At 43.0% G+C, this 20,105-nt stretch overlaps 1 protein-coding gene across 3 annotated transcripts in view; it reads right to left on the reverse strand.

The window, feature by feature from the left end:
* The window catches only part of arap3 (ArfGAP with RhoGAP domain, ankyrin repeat and PH domain 3), a 41,619-nt gene that overhangs the window by 12,397 nt on the left and 9,117 nt on the right, over positions 1 to 20,105 (reverse strand). The window contains exons 2-15 of one of the 3 annotated variants that reach the window (XM_051954030.1): positions 15,766 to 15,928; positions 14,654 to 15,550; positions 12,703 to 12,743; positions 12,187 to 12,269; positions 11,879 to 11,946; positions 11,504 to 11,743; positions 10,887 to 11,021; positions 10,255 to 10,324; positions 9,960 to 10,080; positions 9,161 to 9,345; positions 8,205 to 8,311; positions 7,591 to 7,790; positions 6,260 to 6,345; positions 2,166 to 2,348 (exon numbers count right to left, since the gene is read on the reverse strand). In XM_051954030.1, coding sequence (XP_051809990.1) covers positions 2,166 to 2,348; positions 6,260 to 6,345; positions 7,591 to 7,790; positions 8,205 to 8,311; positions 9,161 to 9,345; positions 9,960 to 10,080; positions 10,255 to 10,324; positions 10,887 to 11,021; positions 11,504 to 11,743; positions 11,879 to 11,946; positions 12,187 to 12,269; positions 12,703 to 12,743; positions 14,654 to 15,550; positions 15,766 to 15,839 — 2,490 coding nt within the window. In that variant the 5' untranslated portion in view covers positions 15,840 to 15,928. Of the gene's footprint in view, positions 1 to 2,165; positions 2,349 to 6,259; positions 6,346 to 7,590; positions 7,791 to 8,204; positions 8,312 to 9,160; positions 9,346 to 9,959; positions 10,081 to 10,254; positions 10,325 to 10,886; positions 11,022 to 11,503; positions 11,744 to 11,878; positions 11,947 to 12,186; positions 12,273 to 12,702; positions 12,744 to 14,653; positions 15,551 to 15,765; positions 15,929 to 20,105 lie in introns of all 3 variants that reach the window. The other 2 variants (XM_051954029.1, XM_051954031.1) reach the window with 2 other exon arrangements.

Below are 20,105 nucleotides of genomic sequence, written 5' to 3' on the forward strand. Positions count from 1 at the left end.
CCTTGCTGGGGCTGGGATAGCCAAATATGACATCTAGCAACCCAACAATATGCTGATACTCTGCTTGTTTTCTAAATATGGAGGAGAGGTGTGAAGGGTCATACAAAGCTCATTACCATACTCAAACCCCTAGAACATTCCAGCATCTGAAGATACAAACGATGGAGGTGAAGGGACACAGTAGGCTCCAGTCAATTGGGCCTGCATAGCCATAGCTCCCGCCTTGCAAGCAAAACCCTGCAATCCCTGTCAGGGCATGTGGATGTGCCCAGAATGTAGCTGCTGGTGCATTAAATTGCTGGTGTGGGGATGCACTTTCACATCCTCCTCAACCCGGTACACAACATTTTCAGGGAGGGAGACACTAAGAACACTGGTTACCCTGCCAGTACTCCGCAAGAAATTGCTGCCCACAGGACAGGCCATTCTCCTTGGAGAAGAAGACGGCCTCTCCACACACATCTTCCTGCTTTTATTCCTATTCGGTCATCTTCAACCCTAGAGTGGGAGTAGAAAGGAAGCCAGTATCAAGCTGGACCGCTGTCGACTCCACAATGGAGGTGGGCTGTGGGCTTTGCCAAGGCCCTGAACACTCCCCTTTTTTCTTTATAGAAGCATCCATGTTTTTTCCTGTTTTTGCACTGTGTTGTGCAGACAAACAGGGGAACCCAAAAACTGGGCCTCTCTGCTGTGCGCAGGAATTATAAAACAGTCCATGCATGTTGGTGACCCAAACACTTGTGATGGTCATCTTTCAAAGCATGGCAACTTCGCAACCCACACAGAAATGTCCCGGGTGGCTTGCCAAAATTGAAAAACCACACTATCTCACAGTTGCACCTTTTCAGGGGGCAGGGACTGGCAACACCACGGAGGTGCGCACTTCCTTGTTTACAATCGACTATATATGGAATCAGTTAGCTTCATGCTAAGTTAACTTTGTGGAGTAAGCCAAGGAGGGCATATGGTACTGAGAAAGCAGAGATCATCTGTTAAAGGGAGGGAGAGCAAGAGAGGAGACATCTGCCATTCACAGATGTGAAAGTCCATGCCCAACATAGAGTATCACCAAGTGGGTTAGCTGTACCACAGCAGTACACCAGTATTGGGGATCACAGTTGAAATTGCCAGATACCAAAGAGACTAAAAGAAATTTTATGGGCTCAGATGGAGTCCAGTAGCCTAGCCGCGCTAGACCCAGCTCTTAAGACACAAGGGTCTAGGAACACTCGACAGGGAGGGAGGCGGGCTAAAAGGTTGTCTTTCAAATCACTCTGCAGCAATTGGGTAGGTATACAACCAATCAGCGCAACGAATAGGCTGATGTAGTTCCTAGAGCGCCGGCGGATTGTGGCTAAGTCCCATTAACTTCCCAACCAGCGGAGCCAACTGGTATATTAAGGATTTGCCATATCCCGTCGGCATAAGTCCAAATACGTCTTTCTTCTCAATGAAACACTTCAGTGCCGTCCTTTGTTTATCTTTCAAGTTGAATTTTAGCTTCAAATCTTTAAGGGCTGTGGCCAAAGCCGAGTCGAAAGATAACTGTTTATTGTGCGCCGGTTGTTTCTGTCAGAATCGTCACGCCTCTGTCGTCACTTAGTTACGCCCGCCTTCTGACTCTACACTTCATGGTGATTCGTCGGCCAGTTTTAGGAGAATCCAGCCTCGAGCCTTATGGAGGGTAACTAGACCCACCCTGGCAGAGAATTAAATTCGTTGCCGTGGGTTGTCTAGCGCGGCTAGGCTAGGAGTCCAGCACATTTGGTGTGAACCAGACTAGGACTACCACAGTCAATGCATAGTCCTGACAGTGAAGCACAGAGGTACAGTGTGATTATTTGAGGCTGGATGAGTGTAAAAGGTGTTGGGGAGAGAATGTCAGTAATAAAAGGTGGACTGACTTGTGCTGCATTGAGTTCTTACTGTAGAACCTGTATTCTAAACATAATAAATCTAAACTGGCAGTTTGTAATGTGACATCAAAGCAAATACTATACCACCCTTCTTAGAAGTAATTTGATTATCGTGAGGGGAGACAGGTTAGAATCATTTGATATTTAAGTGATGTTATGGAGTAGTAGTCCTGTAATTTTCATTTAATAAAAACAGTGAAATAGCAGTAGGAGCTGCCCTCTGTGGTTCTGGAAAAAGCATCAGTAAACCTTGAGCAGCTCCTCCTGGCTGCAGAACGATGGGTGGGGGAGCCGGTATCGACCCTCTCGGTACTTCTGGGTTATGAACTCCCTCCTCTGCTCAGGCGAAGCGTCGCAGTCCAGATCCTCTGAAGGAGACAGACGAGCCGCCCAGAAATCATTGGCCCGGTCGTTCCCCAGCATAATGAACAGCTGCTCAACACAAACAAACAAACATTTAAGTAAGCAAACACAGAACAATACATATCTGCCTCGAGGCGTTGCATGAAAAACAGAAAGCAAGGACTTTATACTGAGCCTCTACATCAGGGGTCGGCAAGTAGATGTTGCTTCGGGCCAAAATGTGTATAAACAATCGAACAGCGGGCCAACCTGGAGGGGTGCGCTCCGATTCCGGGGGGGGGCAGCGATACCGCGAGCAGCGGAGCTTCTACAGCTGATCGCCGCTGCTTGGGACACAGGTCTCAATTCTGATCACAGATGTATTAAAAATGACTCCCGAGACGCATGTTTTGCACACACTGTTGCTCAGTGAAATCTGGCTGGTACAACCCTGTTCGACCAGTAGCGCGAACGCGGAAATGCCCGGCAGCAGCCAACCACGAGAGTTTCGTGTTGTGGTGACGGACTGGCTTGACTTCGTGCCAAATCAAATTTTCAAAATCATCTGGTGGGCCAGACATTATTCCTGACGGGCCAGTTTTGGCCCGCGGGCCGCCAGTTGCCGACCACTGCTCTACATGCTTCTGCCTCAGAACAGGGATCCGTTTCACAAAGCAGGTTTAGTGAAAACTCTGAGTCTGCTAACCCTGGAATGAAGGAAACTCTGAGTTTTCCGTTTCACAAAGGGAGGTAACTCAAACCAGAGAAAGAGGGGTAACTCCAGCCTAACCACAGAGAGACTTAACTTAAGCTCTCCGTCAGTTACCATAGTAACGGATTCTATGAACCTAACCTGGTCGTGACTACGTTTTTCTCAGTAAACCTCGAGTTTCTCTCTGTCTCCACCCTCTGTCAGCTGCACACGCTATTTGATTTTCTCATTCATTCATTCAGTCAGCAGGCGAGTTTTGGCATAGCCTGGTTCTGCCGTTTTTCAAAATGGCATGTCCTTTAGTTAATGATCCAGTAGATGAAGGGGCAGCGTTACTGCATGGAGAATTAATTCGTCGGGAGATTGTTATTAGACCACGCATAGATGTTCTTGCAATTCTGGACAATTATCTTTTTTGTTTCACATCACAGTCCATAATCTACATAAACAACCTAATCCGTCCTTACATTTGCAACATTACCAGCCGCAGTCATGCTCTCACATCCCATCGGATATTGTGTGTTGCGCTGCAGTTCTTTGCAAATGGGAGTTTTTTGTATCCTGTCGGAGATGCAGAGCACTTAAGTTAGGCAACTGTATGCACGGCGGTCAGAAAAGTGTGCCTGGCCCTGAAAAAGCTTTTACCCATCTTTGTGGTTTTCCTGGACATAAACCTGTCAGAGCATCAAGGAGGAGTTCCACAAGATTGCAGGTGAATGATGTAGAGATCTGTTTAACTAATTTTACATCACATTCTGTTAATGACATTGTGCTGCAACCTCAGACTGGGAATAGTCATTTTAATTTCTTTTAGAATTTCCCAGCGAGTGTTTTTTTTTGTGATCAAATGTTTATTGATGGGCTGCACAGTGGTGTAGTGGTTACCATTTTCTCCTTGCAGCAAGAGGGATCTTTCTGCATGGAGTTTGCATGTTCTCCCTGTGCATGCGTGGGTTTTCTCCGGGTACTCCGGCTTCCTCCCACAGTCCAAAAATATGCTGAGGTTAACTGGTCACTCTAAATTGCCCGTAGGTGTGAATGTGAGTGTGATTGTGTGTCTGTATATGTAGCCCTGTGACAGACTGGTGACCTGTCCAGGGTGTCCCCTGCCTTCACCCGAGTCAGCTGGGATAGACTCCAGCACCCCCCCCCCCCCCCCCCCCCATGACCCTAGTGAGGATAAAGCGGTGTATAGAGAATGAATATAAAATACATGCCTACACAATGAAGGGGCAGAAAGGAAAAAACAAAAAATCCCTCAAATACTCATACTTCATTCATTCACTCACTCATTCTACCCAAGCACAGAAATCTCAGTATCACTGTGTACATAACAATGGATCAATTCATGCAAACACACATGTACGATATCTTGTACAGGTAACAAAATCAAAAAAAGGTAAGAATATAATTCATTGCGCAGCAAGAAATTAGAATTAAAATATAGCTCTTATAATAAGCTCTCAATTTTTCCCATCAAGTTTGTCCAGCAGTTAATATTTCGTGCTTTAGCTGAATGTAATCATGCGGTGGTCAGCTCTAGCTGTGCGATGTCCTTGTAAGAAGAAAGCCATTCCTTGATTGACAGTATATGTGGGTTTTCCAGCAGCAAGCGATCATCCTTTTGGCTGCTGTGAGTCCAGCCAACAGAAGACGGCTTTTATTTATTGTTATTTCAGAAAAGAAATGTCATTAAGTATTATTTTACCTTTTATCTTATCTTTATGTTATCTTATTTTATCCAGTTTTATCTGATTTCATTTTCCTGACATGCTCTGTTGTTGCTTTCTTTTAATCTGCTTTTTTTCTTATTTTAATGTTTGTTTTTAACTGGAAAGCACTTCGGCCACCATGAGTGTTGTAAAGTGCTCTATAAATAAACTTTGATTGATTGATTGATTCAGTAATAGTAGAGACGGTGAACAAGGAATAGCTCTCTCCATTACATCAGATAATACACTTGAAATGTTTTTCCATAAACTGTTAACTTCCGGGCACTGCCAAACTAAATGAAAAAATGTACCAATGGTATTGCCTGGACAGAAATCACAAAATGGATTATTTTTGAGTTTCATTTGATGAAATCTTTGAGGTGTAAAATAGGACCGATGGATACATTTATAGTGGATCATCTTATGATTTAGATTTCTAGATGAAATGGCAATATTGGACCAAACAGATTTCCAATTTAGTTCTGAGGAAGCATCAATATCACTTTTCAAAGTCTGTTTAAAGGCAGAGTTTTATAAGAAGCCTCAGCTATCAGTTTGTACATGTCTGAGACAATACCTTTGTTTTTAGCTGCGTGTAACTGTAAATAAAAGAAAAAGGAAGTGCCCGGAAGGTTAAAAGTTCTTCATAATTCCTGGAATTCAAGGAGACCTCGTTTCCCTGTAATGTCTTGAAGAATGTTTATTCTTCTATCACTCCACTGGGGGAAAGAAATTGGTTTCCCGTCTATTAGAAGACTAAAATTATGAAATATGGGAGACTGACGGAAAAATTTAGAACGTATTTTTGCAAATTGTTGGACTTTAAGCCACACAGTGAAAAGGTGTGAAATAATTGGTCCGAAATCACGTTTCATTACCTTACGTGATATATTGGAGTATATCAGATTATATAGGTTATATGGGCTTGTTAATTTCTCCTCAATGGGGCGCCATGAAACCAGACTATTTGGATTTATCCAGACAGCAAGTGGACGTAGGACAAAGCACCAGGAATACCACTCATGAATACCAGCGAGTGTTTTTATATTTCATCTTAAGCTGCTGCCCCGTGCGCTTCTCCCCCGTGGGATTGCAGCTAAATGAAATAACCTAATAGGCTACCATTTTAACAGTTTTCCCCTGTAATATTATTGTGATTTCAAAGGACTACATTTAAACTAATGCATTGATCCGGGCAGCAGTGTTCTCCACGCCGTCTCCCTCTCTTTTGCAGCTGCAGCGGTGTTGCACTTCTTTCTAAAAACATGTTCAAACTCTCCATATGAGCGCGTTAAGATTTCCAATTCAAGTGGGGTGAAAAACGCAGCCCTCCTCCATAGTGACTCGTCAAATCGTGGCTCGATTGATACTGGCGTTTCATAGTTGTGGTGCACGCGCTTAACTCTAAGTGAAACTAATACGAGTCGATAAAACCAATTCAGATCAGCTGTTCTGGAACCAGAAGAGTTTCCTATCTCGGAGTAGATCAACTCAGAGTTTGTTGAACCTGCTTTGTGAAACGGACCCCAGGTGATTCGATGCAGTGGACAAACCAGGTGAATAGGAGCTGTTCTCACCTGGACGATCTCGTTGCTCCAAACACTGGTGTCCAGTTTCAGACTCTGAACTTTGGAGACCATCGTCCCCAGACCTCTGTGCTGTCCTGCACACAGACAAACAGCACATAAACAGGTTGCTCCATCAGATGAGTTTCACTTTAGTTTCACTTCAGTTCATTTATACTTTCCACTCTACAACGTATATCAACCTCAAGGCACTAAACAGAGGTTCTAGAGTTAATTTAGGAGCTTTAGGAGGTTCTACAGCTTGTATAAGAAGTTCTAGAGTTCAGTTAGTTGGTTGTAGAGTCCATATAAGTGTTTTAGATGGTTATAGAGTTATTTTAGGAGGTTCAGGGGGTCCCAAAGTGTTTTTTTAGGAAGCTCGAGATATCATGAAGAGGTTCGACAGTTCATTTAAGAGGTTTACATGGTTGAAGAGTTAATTTCGGCGGTTCTACAGCTTATTCTTTCTTTGAGCTTCTAGAGCTCTTTTAGGAGGTTCTAGAGGTCAATTGGGTGCTTAAGGTGGCTGTGAAGTTAATTTACTTGGTTCTAGAGCTTATATGGGAGGTTACACAATTCATGAAGTTGATTCTGAAATTCATATATGAGCTTGTAGAGCTCATGTAAGACGTTCTAGCATTCATTTAGGAGGTTCCAGAGTTCATTTAGCTGCTTAAGTTAGTTCTAGAGTAAATTTCAGTGGTTCTCGAGTCTATGTATGAGGTTCTACAGGTTATCTGGTTGGTTATTGAGTTTATTTATGAAATTTTACAGTTCATTTGTCACAACATTTGTTGTGAAGGGTTCACAAAAGACTCTGCTGTTGTACTTAGCAGTAATCTAATGACTGTGAGGTCATGCCTCAAAATCATTTGGTATTTTGGTGATATTGCAACGGGCTGCAGTCGTTGCTTGCTTGTTGTTGTGTGATGCCCGGTTAACTGTAGAACCACTTACTCCACCAAAACGAACTCTGCAACCACCTAAATGAATGACACAAATTCCTTTTAAAGCTCTAGAAGCTCATAAATGAACAGTAGAACCAACTAAATGAAGTGTAGAACTTCCTATATGAGCTCAAGAACCAACTAAATGAAGTGCAGGTCAGAAATAAACTCCAGGACCAGTTAGATAAATTGTGCCACCTCCTATATGAGTTCTTGAAGCTGATTAATTAGCTGCAGAACCAAATAGTCCTCCTAATTGAATGATGAGCAGTTAACAGATCAGATCAGCATTAAATCAAATGTAAATCCAGGTTAAAGAAAGAAAAACATGTTGAATAAACTCTTGTTGGCAAAGCTCAGCTAGGGTCTCTTGAAATTCCCGGCAGAAAGTTCTACCTGCACAGTTCTTGCAGATGACGACACACAGATTGATGGAGGCCCAGTCGGGGTTCAGTGCCTTGCAGTCGGCACACATCCTGTTGGATCGGTTGGACCAGATCTTCTCAGCTACCTCGTAATCTGACAGCGTCTCTGCGATGGATTCCTGCAGCGCCTCCATCCAGTCCCGCTTCTCACGTTCTGACTCTGCCGTGAAGCTGAGGAGGTTGCACAGAAGTCGTATTTAGATCTGCTGGTTCCACAGTTCACGTTAAAACATTTAAGAAGCAAACACTGACTTTCTACTAAGAACTAACAGGAGCTGAGCTGAGAGTTGCAGAGAATTAGCTGTAAGCTGATTTAGCCACCAGCTCTAACAGCAAAGGGAGGCAGACAGGACAGACACTTTGTTTCGAGGTTCATCTACAGACCACAGAGCTAAAGGTTTCTATTGTAGGAGAACACATGCTCTAAAAATGTAACAGATTGTTCAGTCATTCAGTCTCAGAGTGTGATGGTTCAACCCAAACCTTTTCTTTGAATGCCTGTTAAAACACATTTGTTTTTACTATTAAAACCTTTTATTTTTTCTAGCTACAACATGAAGAGAAAAAGCCAGCAATCGTTCCAACCTGAAGGTTTTGTACAGAGTAATGAGGTCAAAGCTCTTGTGTTTTCCATCTCGGATCGTCGCTCCTCGAGCTTCAATTATCGTGATACCGATTCCATTTCGAAAACACTGCAGACAGAAGAACACATGAAGACAATTTATCCCAACAGCAGCCTGCTTCAATATATAGCAGTTATTCAATGATTCTTCAGAAGACTTTATGCTTCTTTTAAGAACTTCATTATTCATTGGATGAGTCCTTACATTATATAGTTCTCTAAAGGTTCTTCATTGTTATCTCAGTGCCAGGTAAGAGCGTGAAATCAGAGCTGATACCATTATAGCTAACGTGGATGAATCCTTATTCAATAAAACATTAGTAAACAGAGAACATTAAACATCTGATGGAAGGACCCTGGAAATGCTGCACATTCTTAAATTTGAATTTTTTGCTCAAAAATTATGCAAATCAATATCAAATCCTGTTGTCAATGTAGAACCAGGTGAGTCCACAAAGAACTATTGAAAAATGGGTCCTTAAAGAATCTATTTCTGCTAAGGTTCTTTGGAGCACCATGTATGATACCTAAAGGAATCATTTGATTGCTCTTTGAGGTGCCTTAGAAGGAACTATACAGAACTATTTGTAGTAAAGGTTGTTGAAGAACCTTTTGCTCAGAAGTTCTCTGTGGAATTAAAAATGGTTCTTCTATCCTCAGAACAAAACCCTTTTTTTAAAGAAACTTTTAAAAAGATTACTTCAGGAACTGTTCTTCAAATGGTTCTTAGAAAGGAAGTTTCTTTAAAAAAAAAAGAGTGGTCTAAAAAGAAATGCAAAAAGGATCCTAAAAGAATCTCTTATTGCTAAAGTTCTTTGGAGAGCAGTTAACGGAGCCTTGACATGGTGGTGCTCTCACCTGTCAATGTTCAGCTATCACTGTTCTTACCTGTCAGTGTGCCCCCTGTTGGCAGTCTTACCTGCTCACTCTTGTGAAGCCAGATCTGGTCTGTGTTGATGGCGGCGTAAACTCTGGATTTGGTTCCTTTAAGTTCAAGGAATCCATGTTTCTGGCAGTGAGATCCGGGACCAAAGCGCCGCCTCCCAAAAACCATCTGGTCTCTCACGTGTTCCTGCAGCGTAGACACCCAGCGCCGCCTCAGCACTGGCACACAGGAGACACACAGCCGTCAATCACAGCACTGCCACAGCATTAGCATCAGCTAATTAGCCAATCAGGTCACTGTAATTCCTCTTATCTTCATCACTGTTGAAGTGTCACACTGCTGATATAGCCACAAAGTCTATCAGTATTTTGCACAAACATGGACTGTATTCCTTCTCACTGAGACCTCAAAGTAATAATGCTTACATTTTACTAACAAAATGTCCAAAACTATATAGAGAACTGTCAATTACACACAGTATACAGCAGTAGAGAGTAAACTGTGGTGTAGTATCATCTAAAGGTCAAATGATTCTAGACTGCATTCGCCTGCAATAATCAGATTTCTTCTATGAGGATTTTATATTGAAACATGAACCAACAGAGACCAGAGCTAAGACAGAGGAACATTTCCAGCAACCATCACTCCTGTGTTCTAATGCTACATTGTGTTAGCTAATGGTGTTGAAAGGCTCATTGATGATTAGAAAACCCTTGTGCAGTTATGTTAGCACATGGATAAAAGTGGGAGTTTTCATGGAAACATGAAATTGCTTGGGTGACCCCAAACCTTTGAGTGGCAGTGTGTACACATGCATTTATATATATTTTACCGTCATTGTCAGTCCTGAACACAAAGATCCGCTGACTCGTCACTATTTCAAACTTGTTGTCTTTGGAGGGTCGGGTCATCTGGATGGCAGCCAATGGGATCACTCCTTTAGGGTAGACATCCTGATAACACACAGGTGGAACAAATCAGATGTCTGTGTTTGATCATAAAATGTTCTGACTCAGTGCATATCAAAAAGGCAGCAAAATGATAAAAGAAAAAGAATATCCTAAAATTATAAATATTTTTAGTTTTTTATTTATATTTTTTACACATGAGGACGATAAAGTGCATACCTTCTCACTGCCAAAGTACATCAAATTTTTGCCGTCAAACTTGACGTAGCGTTTCTGGAAGACATAGTTCCTGAAAAATAAAAGCATACATAAGACCCAGTTAAATGATCACTAGTACACCAGCTGAGACATCTGACTGGTGAAACACATCACATTTATGACATTACTTCACCTAACTGCAATCCAGTATCCAACAGCAGTAAGTGTAGCCCTGTGTGATATCACTCAGACATCAAATGATTCTAACCTGGATCTCCTCACAGCAGTCAGATGAGGAAGAACAGCAGAGTATCACTCTCATGTTACATTGGAAACTACCTAAATCTTTTTCTATCTTTGTCAAGTCTTAGTCAGATTTTTCAGTCATCTGGCAGTTCTTTTCCATGTGGAGCCATGATGCAGACAGACACAGCTCACAGGTCCAATACTTAGGAATGGAAGGTGGCCTCAGTTTAGTTTCAGTGACCACAACTTTTCAGACTTGTGTGTTCATGATCCAAGGTGGATTCACTTTGGTTTGGTTGAGACCTTTATACTAATGAAAAATGTAATGATGAAAACCAATGCGTGAACTTTAGAGAAATCACAGAAAGATGTTTTCAGGAGAGAACGAAACGGAAGGACAAACACACCGAGTGGAAGAAGAAGAAGAAGAAGAGGAAAAGGAGAAGGTGATGAGGCAGAGGCAGCTCCTGAGAAGGGAGGAGACACGGGGAGGAGCAGAGAGGAGGAGACACAGCAGGACAGCCAGTGCTGGCCTCCGAGCCCTGACCAACACACAGAGGAAAACCTGTGAATTCAGTCGGGTCTGAGCAGCTGTGTGGATTAGTCACACATATAACACATCCCTGTTTAACCTGCTGTGCAATCCTGGTCTAACGAGCTATATAAATCAAACATACCCCTGGTCAAACCAGCTGTAAAAAATAAAACACATTCTGGTCTAATCAGGTGCATAAGTCAAACGCACCTCTGGTCTAGGCAGCTTTGTAAAACAAACGCACCCCTGGTCAAACTAACAGTGAAAATCAAACACACCTCTGGCTTAAGCAGCAGTATAAATGAAACATATCTATGGTCTAACCCAATGTATAAATCAAATGCACCCCTGGTCTAACCAGCTGTGAAAATCAAACACACCTCTAGTCTACGAAGCTGTATAATCAAACGCACCCCTAGTCTAAATGGCTGTGTAAAACAAACACACCTATGCACCTGTGGTCTAACCAGGTGTATAAATCAAACGCACCCCTGTGGAGACAGCTTGTCCAGCCAGCCGCTGATGATGGGCGGTGCTCTCTCGGTCAGGGAGGTGTAGGTGGCATAGGGAGAGATGGTCAGGTCTTCAACAGGCTCTAAGGGGAAGGTGTGGGGGGGCAGGGAGAGGCAGTGTGGGGCAGGTGGAGCTTCTCCAACGGTGCTGTAACCCTGAGAGTCTCCAGAGTGAAGAACCTGAGACAAACGCTTTGTCCACAAGAACCGGTGACAACTGCGAACAGGCATGAGTCAAACTTCAACACAGCAGAACAGACAGCTAGACCACATGAAGAAGACCTAAAGGGAACCTAGATCCAGATCCAAGCTATCTGGATCTATCCAGATCCAAATGAAGCAACAATCTTACCCATGATCCTCTGCAGGTTTCTCCTCGTCTCTCCTCGCCTCTCGTCCCTCCACTCTGCTCCTTTCGCTCTGCAGGACAGAACATCAAAGCAAAACATGCATGCCATGTTCAGCCGAATGTGACAGATTTTTGGCCTATTAGTGGGAGGTTGGTGGTGGCAGGTTAGTGGAAGGTCAGTCACAGATTTGGCAGGTTACTTGCAGTTTGTGAGCAGATTGGTGGTTGGTTTGGGGCAGAATGGTGAATCAGTTCAGTGATAAATTCAGGTGAGGGGCAACAGCAGGGTAGGAAGAGCTGCAGTGTCTCACCTCACTGCTCTGTGGGCGTACTCTAGTTTGGAAGACCGTCTCACAGTATGGACTGATCTCGTCCTCAGGGTCGTCTGTCGAAGCTGCTGAACACAACACACTGGCTGTACCATGGATGCTAACATTACCTGGCCTGTCTGTTAAACCTCAGCTGTCACAGTTCCTGTCAAGTAGCACAATTCTAACTTTTCCATCTTTTTGTTTTGTGCTATTTTGTACAGTGGGCAAATAGTAAAGGGTCTGCATTTGTAATTCACAAAATTATCAAAATCCATAAAGTTAATGCAATTCAGTATAAATAACCGGGATACTATAGTTAGAAAGTGTCAATAGCATGGATATTAACATTCGAACATCTCATAAACCTTGATATTAACATTGAAAAGTGTCAATAACCTGAATATTAACATAAAAAGTGTAAATAATTTTGTGTCTACTGTGTCACTCTGCTAAAAAATAATCCTAAATCATATCTTAAGGCCTTAAAAACAAACAAACAATCAGGTGTGAACTCACCTCGGGTTGATCCTGAAGAGTTGTTACTTAATGTGCTGCCACTGAAAACACACAAACATGCCATTACATGATGGATAACTGCTTTCAGAGAGATCTTCAAGGCTCAGTGTTGGCCCTGTAGACCTGCCGAGCTGAGGTTCTCCTGAAGCAGGACTAAATCCATTGCTGTCAAACACTCAGGATCCCCAGGAGAAGCTGGAGGACAGCTAAGAACCAGAGACACCTACAGTGTGAACCCAGATCAACATCCAGATCAAGTGGCTGTCTGCAGGAGCTCTGCTCAGGTGAACAAACGAACCGCCCCGATCGGCCTCTTCAGCCTTTCTGTTTCCATTGTAGGAACAGCTTTGACGGTAACCCAGGGCAACCAAAACAAAGAGTAGTTAGTGGACATTATTCCAACTGTATGTAGGAAACTGAACAATGGATGCTTGTTCTGTTACAGTATGTGGACAATCTCAGGTTGTTGATAGTGAAATTAGAGAGAAGACTGCTGAGGACCTCAGGATGACAGGAAATATGTTGTCCTCTCTGCCTTTAACCAATCAGCATCAAGCCCCACGCAGCAGGTGTTCAGGATGGTTTAGAAGAACCTACCCTGGAGAACCCTTAAATGGTTCTTCAGAAGGCTCCATCACCAGATGAAGAACCCCTTAAATTAGGTGATGGTTCTTTACAGACATCATGTGGTTCTTTACATTTTCTGCATGTTTACTTGATTATTTTCCTTGAGTTCTTTGGTTTGGGAGCAGTTAACAGCAACTACCAATTATTTTTGTTCTGGATGAATCTTTTGTGCCTGGGTCTGGGATCTTTCTGCATGGAGTTTGCATGTTCTCCCTGTACATGCATGGGTTTTCTCCAGGTACTCCGGCTTCCTCCCACAGTCCAAAAATATGCTGAGGTTAATTGGTTACTCTAAATTGTCCGTAGGTGTGAATGTGCGTGTGATTGTGTGTCTGTATATGTAGCCCTGTGACAGACTGGTGACCTGTCCAGGGTGTCCCCTGCCTTCACCCGAGTCAGCTGGGATAGACTCCAGCACCCCCCATGACCCTAGTGAGGATAAAGCGGTGTATAGAGAATGGATGGATGGATGAATCTTTTGCTCGATAAAACATCAGAAGACAATGAGAAATATCCTTCACAGTTTTGCAAATCCCAAACTGTCATTTTGGAACATGTTCTATCTGAACAACAAATTAAATGTAGTATAATGGAATCAAGTTCTTTGTGGAACAAAAAAAAGTTGTCTACACTCAAAAATCAACCTTTCTTTAAAGAACCTTTAAAAAATTGTAAAAGAACATTACTGTCAGGAACTATTTTCAGAAACTATTATTCAAAAGGTTCTTTGAGGCAAATGTCGGTTGTCTTCAAAGAACCGTTTGAAGAAATGGTTCCTTAAAATGTGACCAGGGGTCCAGAACCCAAAATATTAAATGTGTTCTAAATAAACACACCTAAATGCTGTTAATTCTCACATTTAACTTTTTTGATTTAAAATAACTCAACCAATTATCAAGTCCTCTTATCACAGTAGAACCGGGTGGGTCCATGAAGGACTATTCTTTAAAGAACATATTTTTGGTAAAGTTCTTTGGCATACCATTTATCATGAATCAAGGAATCATGTTTTGACGTTTCTTTGAGGCACCGTTGGAGGGTCTTTTAAAAACATTGTTGCTAACAGGTATGTTGTGAAGCTAAAAATGTTTTTTCGATGCCTCTACTGTAAACAGTGATTTTTAGTTTCAGTTAACTGGAAAACACACAAAGGTTCTGGCTGCCCTACAATAACCCATGAGTTCCTGCAGTCAATCATAAGACAACAAGACCTAATAGTTTAAAGGGATCAAAGATAAATGGGGGAGAGCTGGTAGAGCAGGTTGGTCAGATAAACCTTCTCATTTGGACTCTGGTGCAGGAAACCAGTCCATCGGAGACCCACCTGTTTCTCTCAGGGTTTTTCTCACGGTTCCTCTCAGGAGTTTGTCTGGGTGGAGTCGGAGGTGCCGACTGTTGGTTGCAGGAGTTCTTCCCTCCACTGGGGGCCGTAGAACTGGGTACAGTGCCCCAGTAGATCTCGTTAGAGACCATCTCCATCGTCCCTCCTCGGGGAGAGCCAGATGGCGAGGATCCAGAATGCTCGCTGTTGTCCAGACTACCATGACCGGAAACTTGGTTCTGCTCAGTCCTTCCAGGTGAAGATGAGGGGAGGAGCCTCAGCCTTGGGGGAACAGGAGGTAACACACCTCCAGCATCAGACAAAGACCAGCTGCGAATGGGTTTTGTCCTTTCCCCCTGGCTAGGTCGAAGGTCAGTGACTGACTTGCTGTCCTCAGTAGTGGGTGTGTCTCTCAAAGTCAGACCCTCTAACGCAGCAAAACAGATAGACTCCTGGGAAAGCCTCCTGGGTGGAGGCGGTACAGTCTCCGGTGTTGGACAGAAGTGGATGGGTGCAGTCCTACGGCGGTTGAAGACAGTTCTGGGTTTAGGAACTGGTTTCACTGCCGTCCTGACACTTTCAGAGTTTGTCAGCATGGCAGCGAGGTTTGGAGCTGAACTGTTCCTGAATGCCTCGAAGGTAGCAGATCCTGCTGACTGGCGAAGCGCCACAGCGCCTCGACCTTGATCAGATGAACAAATGTCTGTCACTGACTGACAACGGTCACGGGGAAGATCAGTGACTCTATGATCTTCTGCCCTCTGGATGTGACCAATCAAGCGGAGGATTCTCTTTCTGTGTCCGGTGGCGGTTACACCCAGACTGACCAAGGCTTCATGATCCAGGTGGGTGAAGTCTCTAGCCAATAGGAGACTGGCTCGCCGGAAGATGTCCAGGTACCTGCAGGGACAACAGATGGCAGGTTAGTGAAATTACCTGGTTACTGCTGGTGTGCTCTTACACTGAATGGCACTTTGTGTGAGAGGTAACTGGAAATGCTAAAATGTGGGTCCTCTGTGACTGTCTGTGTCCTTGTGTCTTTCTGTGTCTCTTTGTCTGTGTGTTCCCATGTCTCTGTCTCTTTGTGTCCTTGTGTGTCCCTCTGTGTCCCCGACCTCTCCAGATGGATCGCTGCCAGAAGCGTCTCAACCGGTGTGCTTCCACTCAGCGAGGCCATGATGACAAACATGGAGTCTAGATCGATCTTCGTGTCCTCGGCCTGCAAGGAACAGGATGTCCATAACTGTCCTACTGCAGGGACAGACGGCAGCTGTCCATCTGGAGGATGCAGAGAGAAACAGTTACTATTCTCTGAATAACTGATACCCCCAAACCATTTCTGTTAGCTTCACTTGGGAGTCTGTCAGGTTATTCAGTCCTCTGGATGATTAAATGAGATCTGGTCTAACCTAAGACCACTATCTAACACAAAAACTAAATATACAGACACACATGCATCATCAACCAGAGTCTATAGTTGAACATGAAAACGCACATAGACCACCATCACCTTCACAGAAGCACAGAACATACAAATCTAATCCTATGAACCATTCTACACAGAACAATGCTGTAAGTAACATGCATTGTGGAACGCCTCCCTCTGTCAGTGAGAGGAATCAGAAAAACACTGGTACGCCTCGTCGTCTTCCTGCTTCGGATTGAAATCTTCCTCCTAAGTTTAACTTTATCTGAATTCTTCTGATGTTTACTTGGTTTTTCTTTCATGTTCTCCTCATCCTCTATCTGTGTACGGTGACATGCATCTGCTGACTTAAATCTCTGAACCCCAAAACATGGCAGAAAGTTTGAAAAACATATTTTATTTAGAAGAATCATGCAATGAACATCATTTATTATTTATCTGTCAGACTCTGTAAAAACATAAAGAAGCATTAGACTGTCAGCCCACAAACAGTACTTAAATGCATCATTTGTGAAGTGGGGTTCCATCAGGAAAAAAACAAACAAAAAAAGCAGCTTGAAATCTATGTAGATACTGAATTAAAATCTCTATATTCTACATGTTTGATTTGATTTGAACTGTCAAAAAACAAACAAATACTTTGAAACAGATCTTGCAAAAAACAGTAAATGATTCACTCCTCAGCACAGCTGATACTTAATGACTGACTCAGCTGTGACCAATCGTGAAAAATTCTGGGAGTTTTCAGGTGAACTGCAGGCAGTGTTTCTACAGGGCAGAGAGGAAACGACAAGAGACACGGAGTAAAATCAAACATACCGGATCAATAAAATAAATGCAGCATGGCTCTAAAACAGTAAACAGGAGCAAGTTGTTGGAGACACATTCAGCATGGTGAAACATCTTTCGACAAATGATGTGATTGTTGATTGCACTTTAATTTCTGATATTTGTAAAACTGATTGATTGATTGATTGATTGATTGATTGATTGACTGGAAAATGTAAATGGTTGAATGCCTATAGTATGTAGAGCTCTCATTTTTTCCAGTGTCTAACTGAACCACACTGCACAGAAGACATTTTTGAGTTTTCCCTCACTCTAATGCTGTGTGGCTTCCAAAGAGGTGCAGGACTTTAAATTGCAGTGAAAAAGAAGCCCACCGTGAGGAAAAATGAGCTGGGGGGTTTACAATGAGTGTGAACCCTCCTCTCTACAGCAGGGGATGCTGGACTTCTACCTCTGAACAGAGAAGAGTTACACTGTAAAGAACAACATCACTGAGACTTTCCACCCCTGGAGGTCACAACCCCACCCACCTTCCAGCCAAAGCACAAAAGAAGAAGGAAACCGGATGTCATCAGACTGCAGAACTCTGCAGCAGGATGACCTCTGACCTTTGTGTTGCACTGAAACTGCAGTGGTCACTAATGAAGATGGGGAGGTCATGTGACGTACGGCACAAACAAGAACCAGGAATTCAAACGATGAAGTCTGCAAGGGAGACAAGACGTTTTCTTTCTCAACCTACTGATCACTGAGTTTTAAAACTGCTCAAGACACTTTCCTCCCACACTTTGTGTTGTTTTGTGTCACTTTGTGTTGTTTGTGTCTTTTTGTGTCTCTTTGTGGTGGAGTTGTATCTTTTCGTCATCATTTTATGCCTATTTGTGGTCAATTTGTGTCTGTTTGTGGGCTTTTTTTCTCTCTTTGTGGTCATTTTGTCTCTCAGGCCATCTTCTTCTGTTTGTGGTTATTTTCTGTCCCTTTGTGGTTGTTCCACATTTGTTCCACTTCTTTTTGTTATCGTTTTGTGTATTGTTGTGGTCACTGTTGTGGTGTGTATGTGGTGTTGATGACTGTTTGTGTCTCTTTGTGGTTGCTTTGTGTCTTGTGTCTCTACTGGTGATTGATTCCTGATAACTGTAAATGATCTCTGACATGGAGACAGGATAATCAGAACTGCAGCTGTGTAGTTTTATTCACCTTAAACAGGTGAACTGTCACACAGGCTCCACTAAATCTGCAGTTTCAGTGTGTCATATTTTTATTTCACTGTTGGTAAAGTCTGATCTGTTTACTGAGGTCTGAATGTTTTCTGGCGCATGTTTCAGTTTGACAGCAGGGTGTTTGCAGAGCTCACATTACAGTCAGGATGAAGGTCATTCAGAATCTCTGATCAGGAAAACTAGAGTCCAAATCAGAGTACAAACTGTCCACAGTGAATGTACACAGAGACACACACAGGATGCAGGGAGTGCCTCCTGCATCTGAGGCGAAGCTTCCACAGATGGGCGGAGAGCTTTCAAATAAAAAGAGGGTAAAAGTTTGTAACACGCTGACACCTCTCTGTGATGTGATTGCTATCTTCATGGGGACTGATTTGAGCTGTAGATCTCATCAGTTTTTCTGCACTGTGTTGACATAACTGTCAGAAATGACAAAAAAAGACCATCCAAAATGAGTCAAATTTGGTCCAGAATGATAGAAGTTGTGAGTGTAGGAGAAAACTCTCAAAGTATTAACATTTAAGAAACTGCAATCATATAATTGATCCGGTTTTATTGAAAAATGACTCAAAGTGATGATTTTAGAATAGCTGATGAATAATATGATGTCTGTTAACTAATGAATTATTCATCATATTGTCGCATCACACATACATCCTGTCTTTGGGTTTGTCCCTTGATAAACACTGAAGTAGAGAAATGTTAGAGACAGGTTGAACAAACGCTCTGCTCAGAACATTTCTTGGTCAAAAATAAAAGACGAAATAAAGGAATCTAATCCAGATGTTCAAATTTGTTCTTAGTTTCCAGTATCTTTAAGTATCACATATCACGTATCTTTAAGTGTGCGTGTTTAAGTGAACCTAAACACATCGTCAGGCCTGTTTCATGTGTGACTCACTTCATCTCATTAAATTCTCTGATCTCAGTGTTTCCCACAGATTCCAGAAAATCTTCAACAAATCAAACTTCTCCAGTTTCACTTTAAATCCTGCCATCTGAACGCCTGGAGACTCTTACAGAGTGTGAAATTCAGTGAAAACAGATTCGAAGGTGACAGAAGCCGAAAAATCTGCTGTGAGAAGACAAACAGCAGCAGCAGGAAAAACCTGAGAGCGAAGCTTTACAGCAAGCCAGGAAGTTGCTGAAGGTTGCAGATAAAGACGAGGAAACAGCCGGAGGATATGGCACTCCCATCCGACTTCCACTTTAAACACTGCAGCTGGGAGAGGACATAAAGGAACCAGAACCAAAACCAGAACCTGGATCAAAACTAGAGTCACAACCAGAGCCAGAGCTGAGCAACCAATCAGAGGATACGACACTCACATCTGACTTCCACTTTAAATGCTGCAGCTAAAAGAGAATGGAAAGGAGCTAGACCCAGAACCAGAGCAAAAACCAAAGTCAGCTAAGGCTAGAGTTGAGGCTGGAACTAAGGCTGTAGATGACTGGTTTTAGACTGATTTCTGACTGGTTTTGGGTTGGTATTACACTGGTTTGAGAATTGGCTTTAGCATGGTTTTGGCCCAGCCCTGGGACAGACTGGTGACCTGTACAAGGTGCCCCCTGCCTTCACCCGAGTCAGCCGGGATAGACCCCACCCCCCACCCCCCGCGACCCTAGTGAGGATGAAGCGGTGTATAGGGAATGGATGGATGGATGGTTTTGGACCCGGTTTCAGCTGGTTTCAAACTTGGTTACAAGTTGGATTTAGGGCTGGTTTAGGACTGGTTTCAGACTGGTTTTAGGCTAGTTTTAGAATGGTTTGGGACTTCATTTTTGCATGGTTTTGAACTCGTTTCAGACTAAAATTTGGACTGGTTTTATACTAGTTTCAGATTGGACTTTTTTAGACTTGGTTTTGGACTGGTGTCAGACAGGTTTTGGACAAGCTTTAGGCAGGTTTCAGAGAGGTTTCAGACTTGGTTTTAGACTGCTTTTAGACTAGATCTTTAGACTTGATTTTGGACTGGTTCAGACTGTTTTAGGCAGGTTTCAGACTTGATGTTTGACTTTC

This window comes from Acanthochromis polyacanthus, chromosome 10 (assembly GCF_021347895.1).
Source record: "Acanthochromis polyacanthus isolate Apoly-LR-REF ecotype Palm Island chromosome 10, KAUST_Apoly_ChrSc, whole genome shotgun sequence".
In the NCBI taxonomy this organism is placed as follows: Eukaryota; Metazoa; Chordata; class Actinopteri; family Pomacentridae; genus Acanthochromis; species Acanthochromis polyacanthus.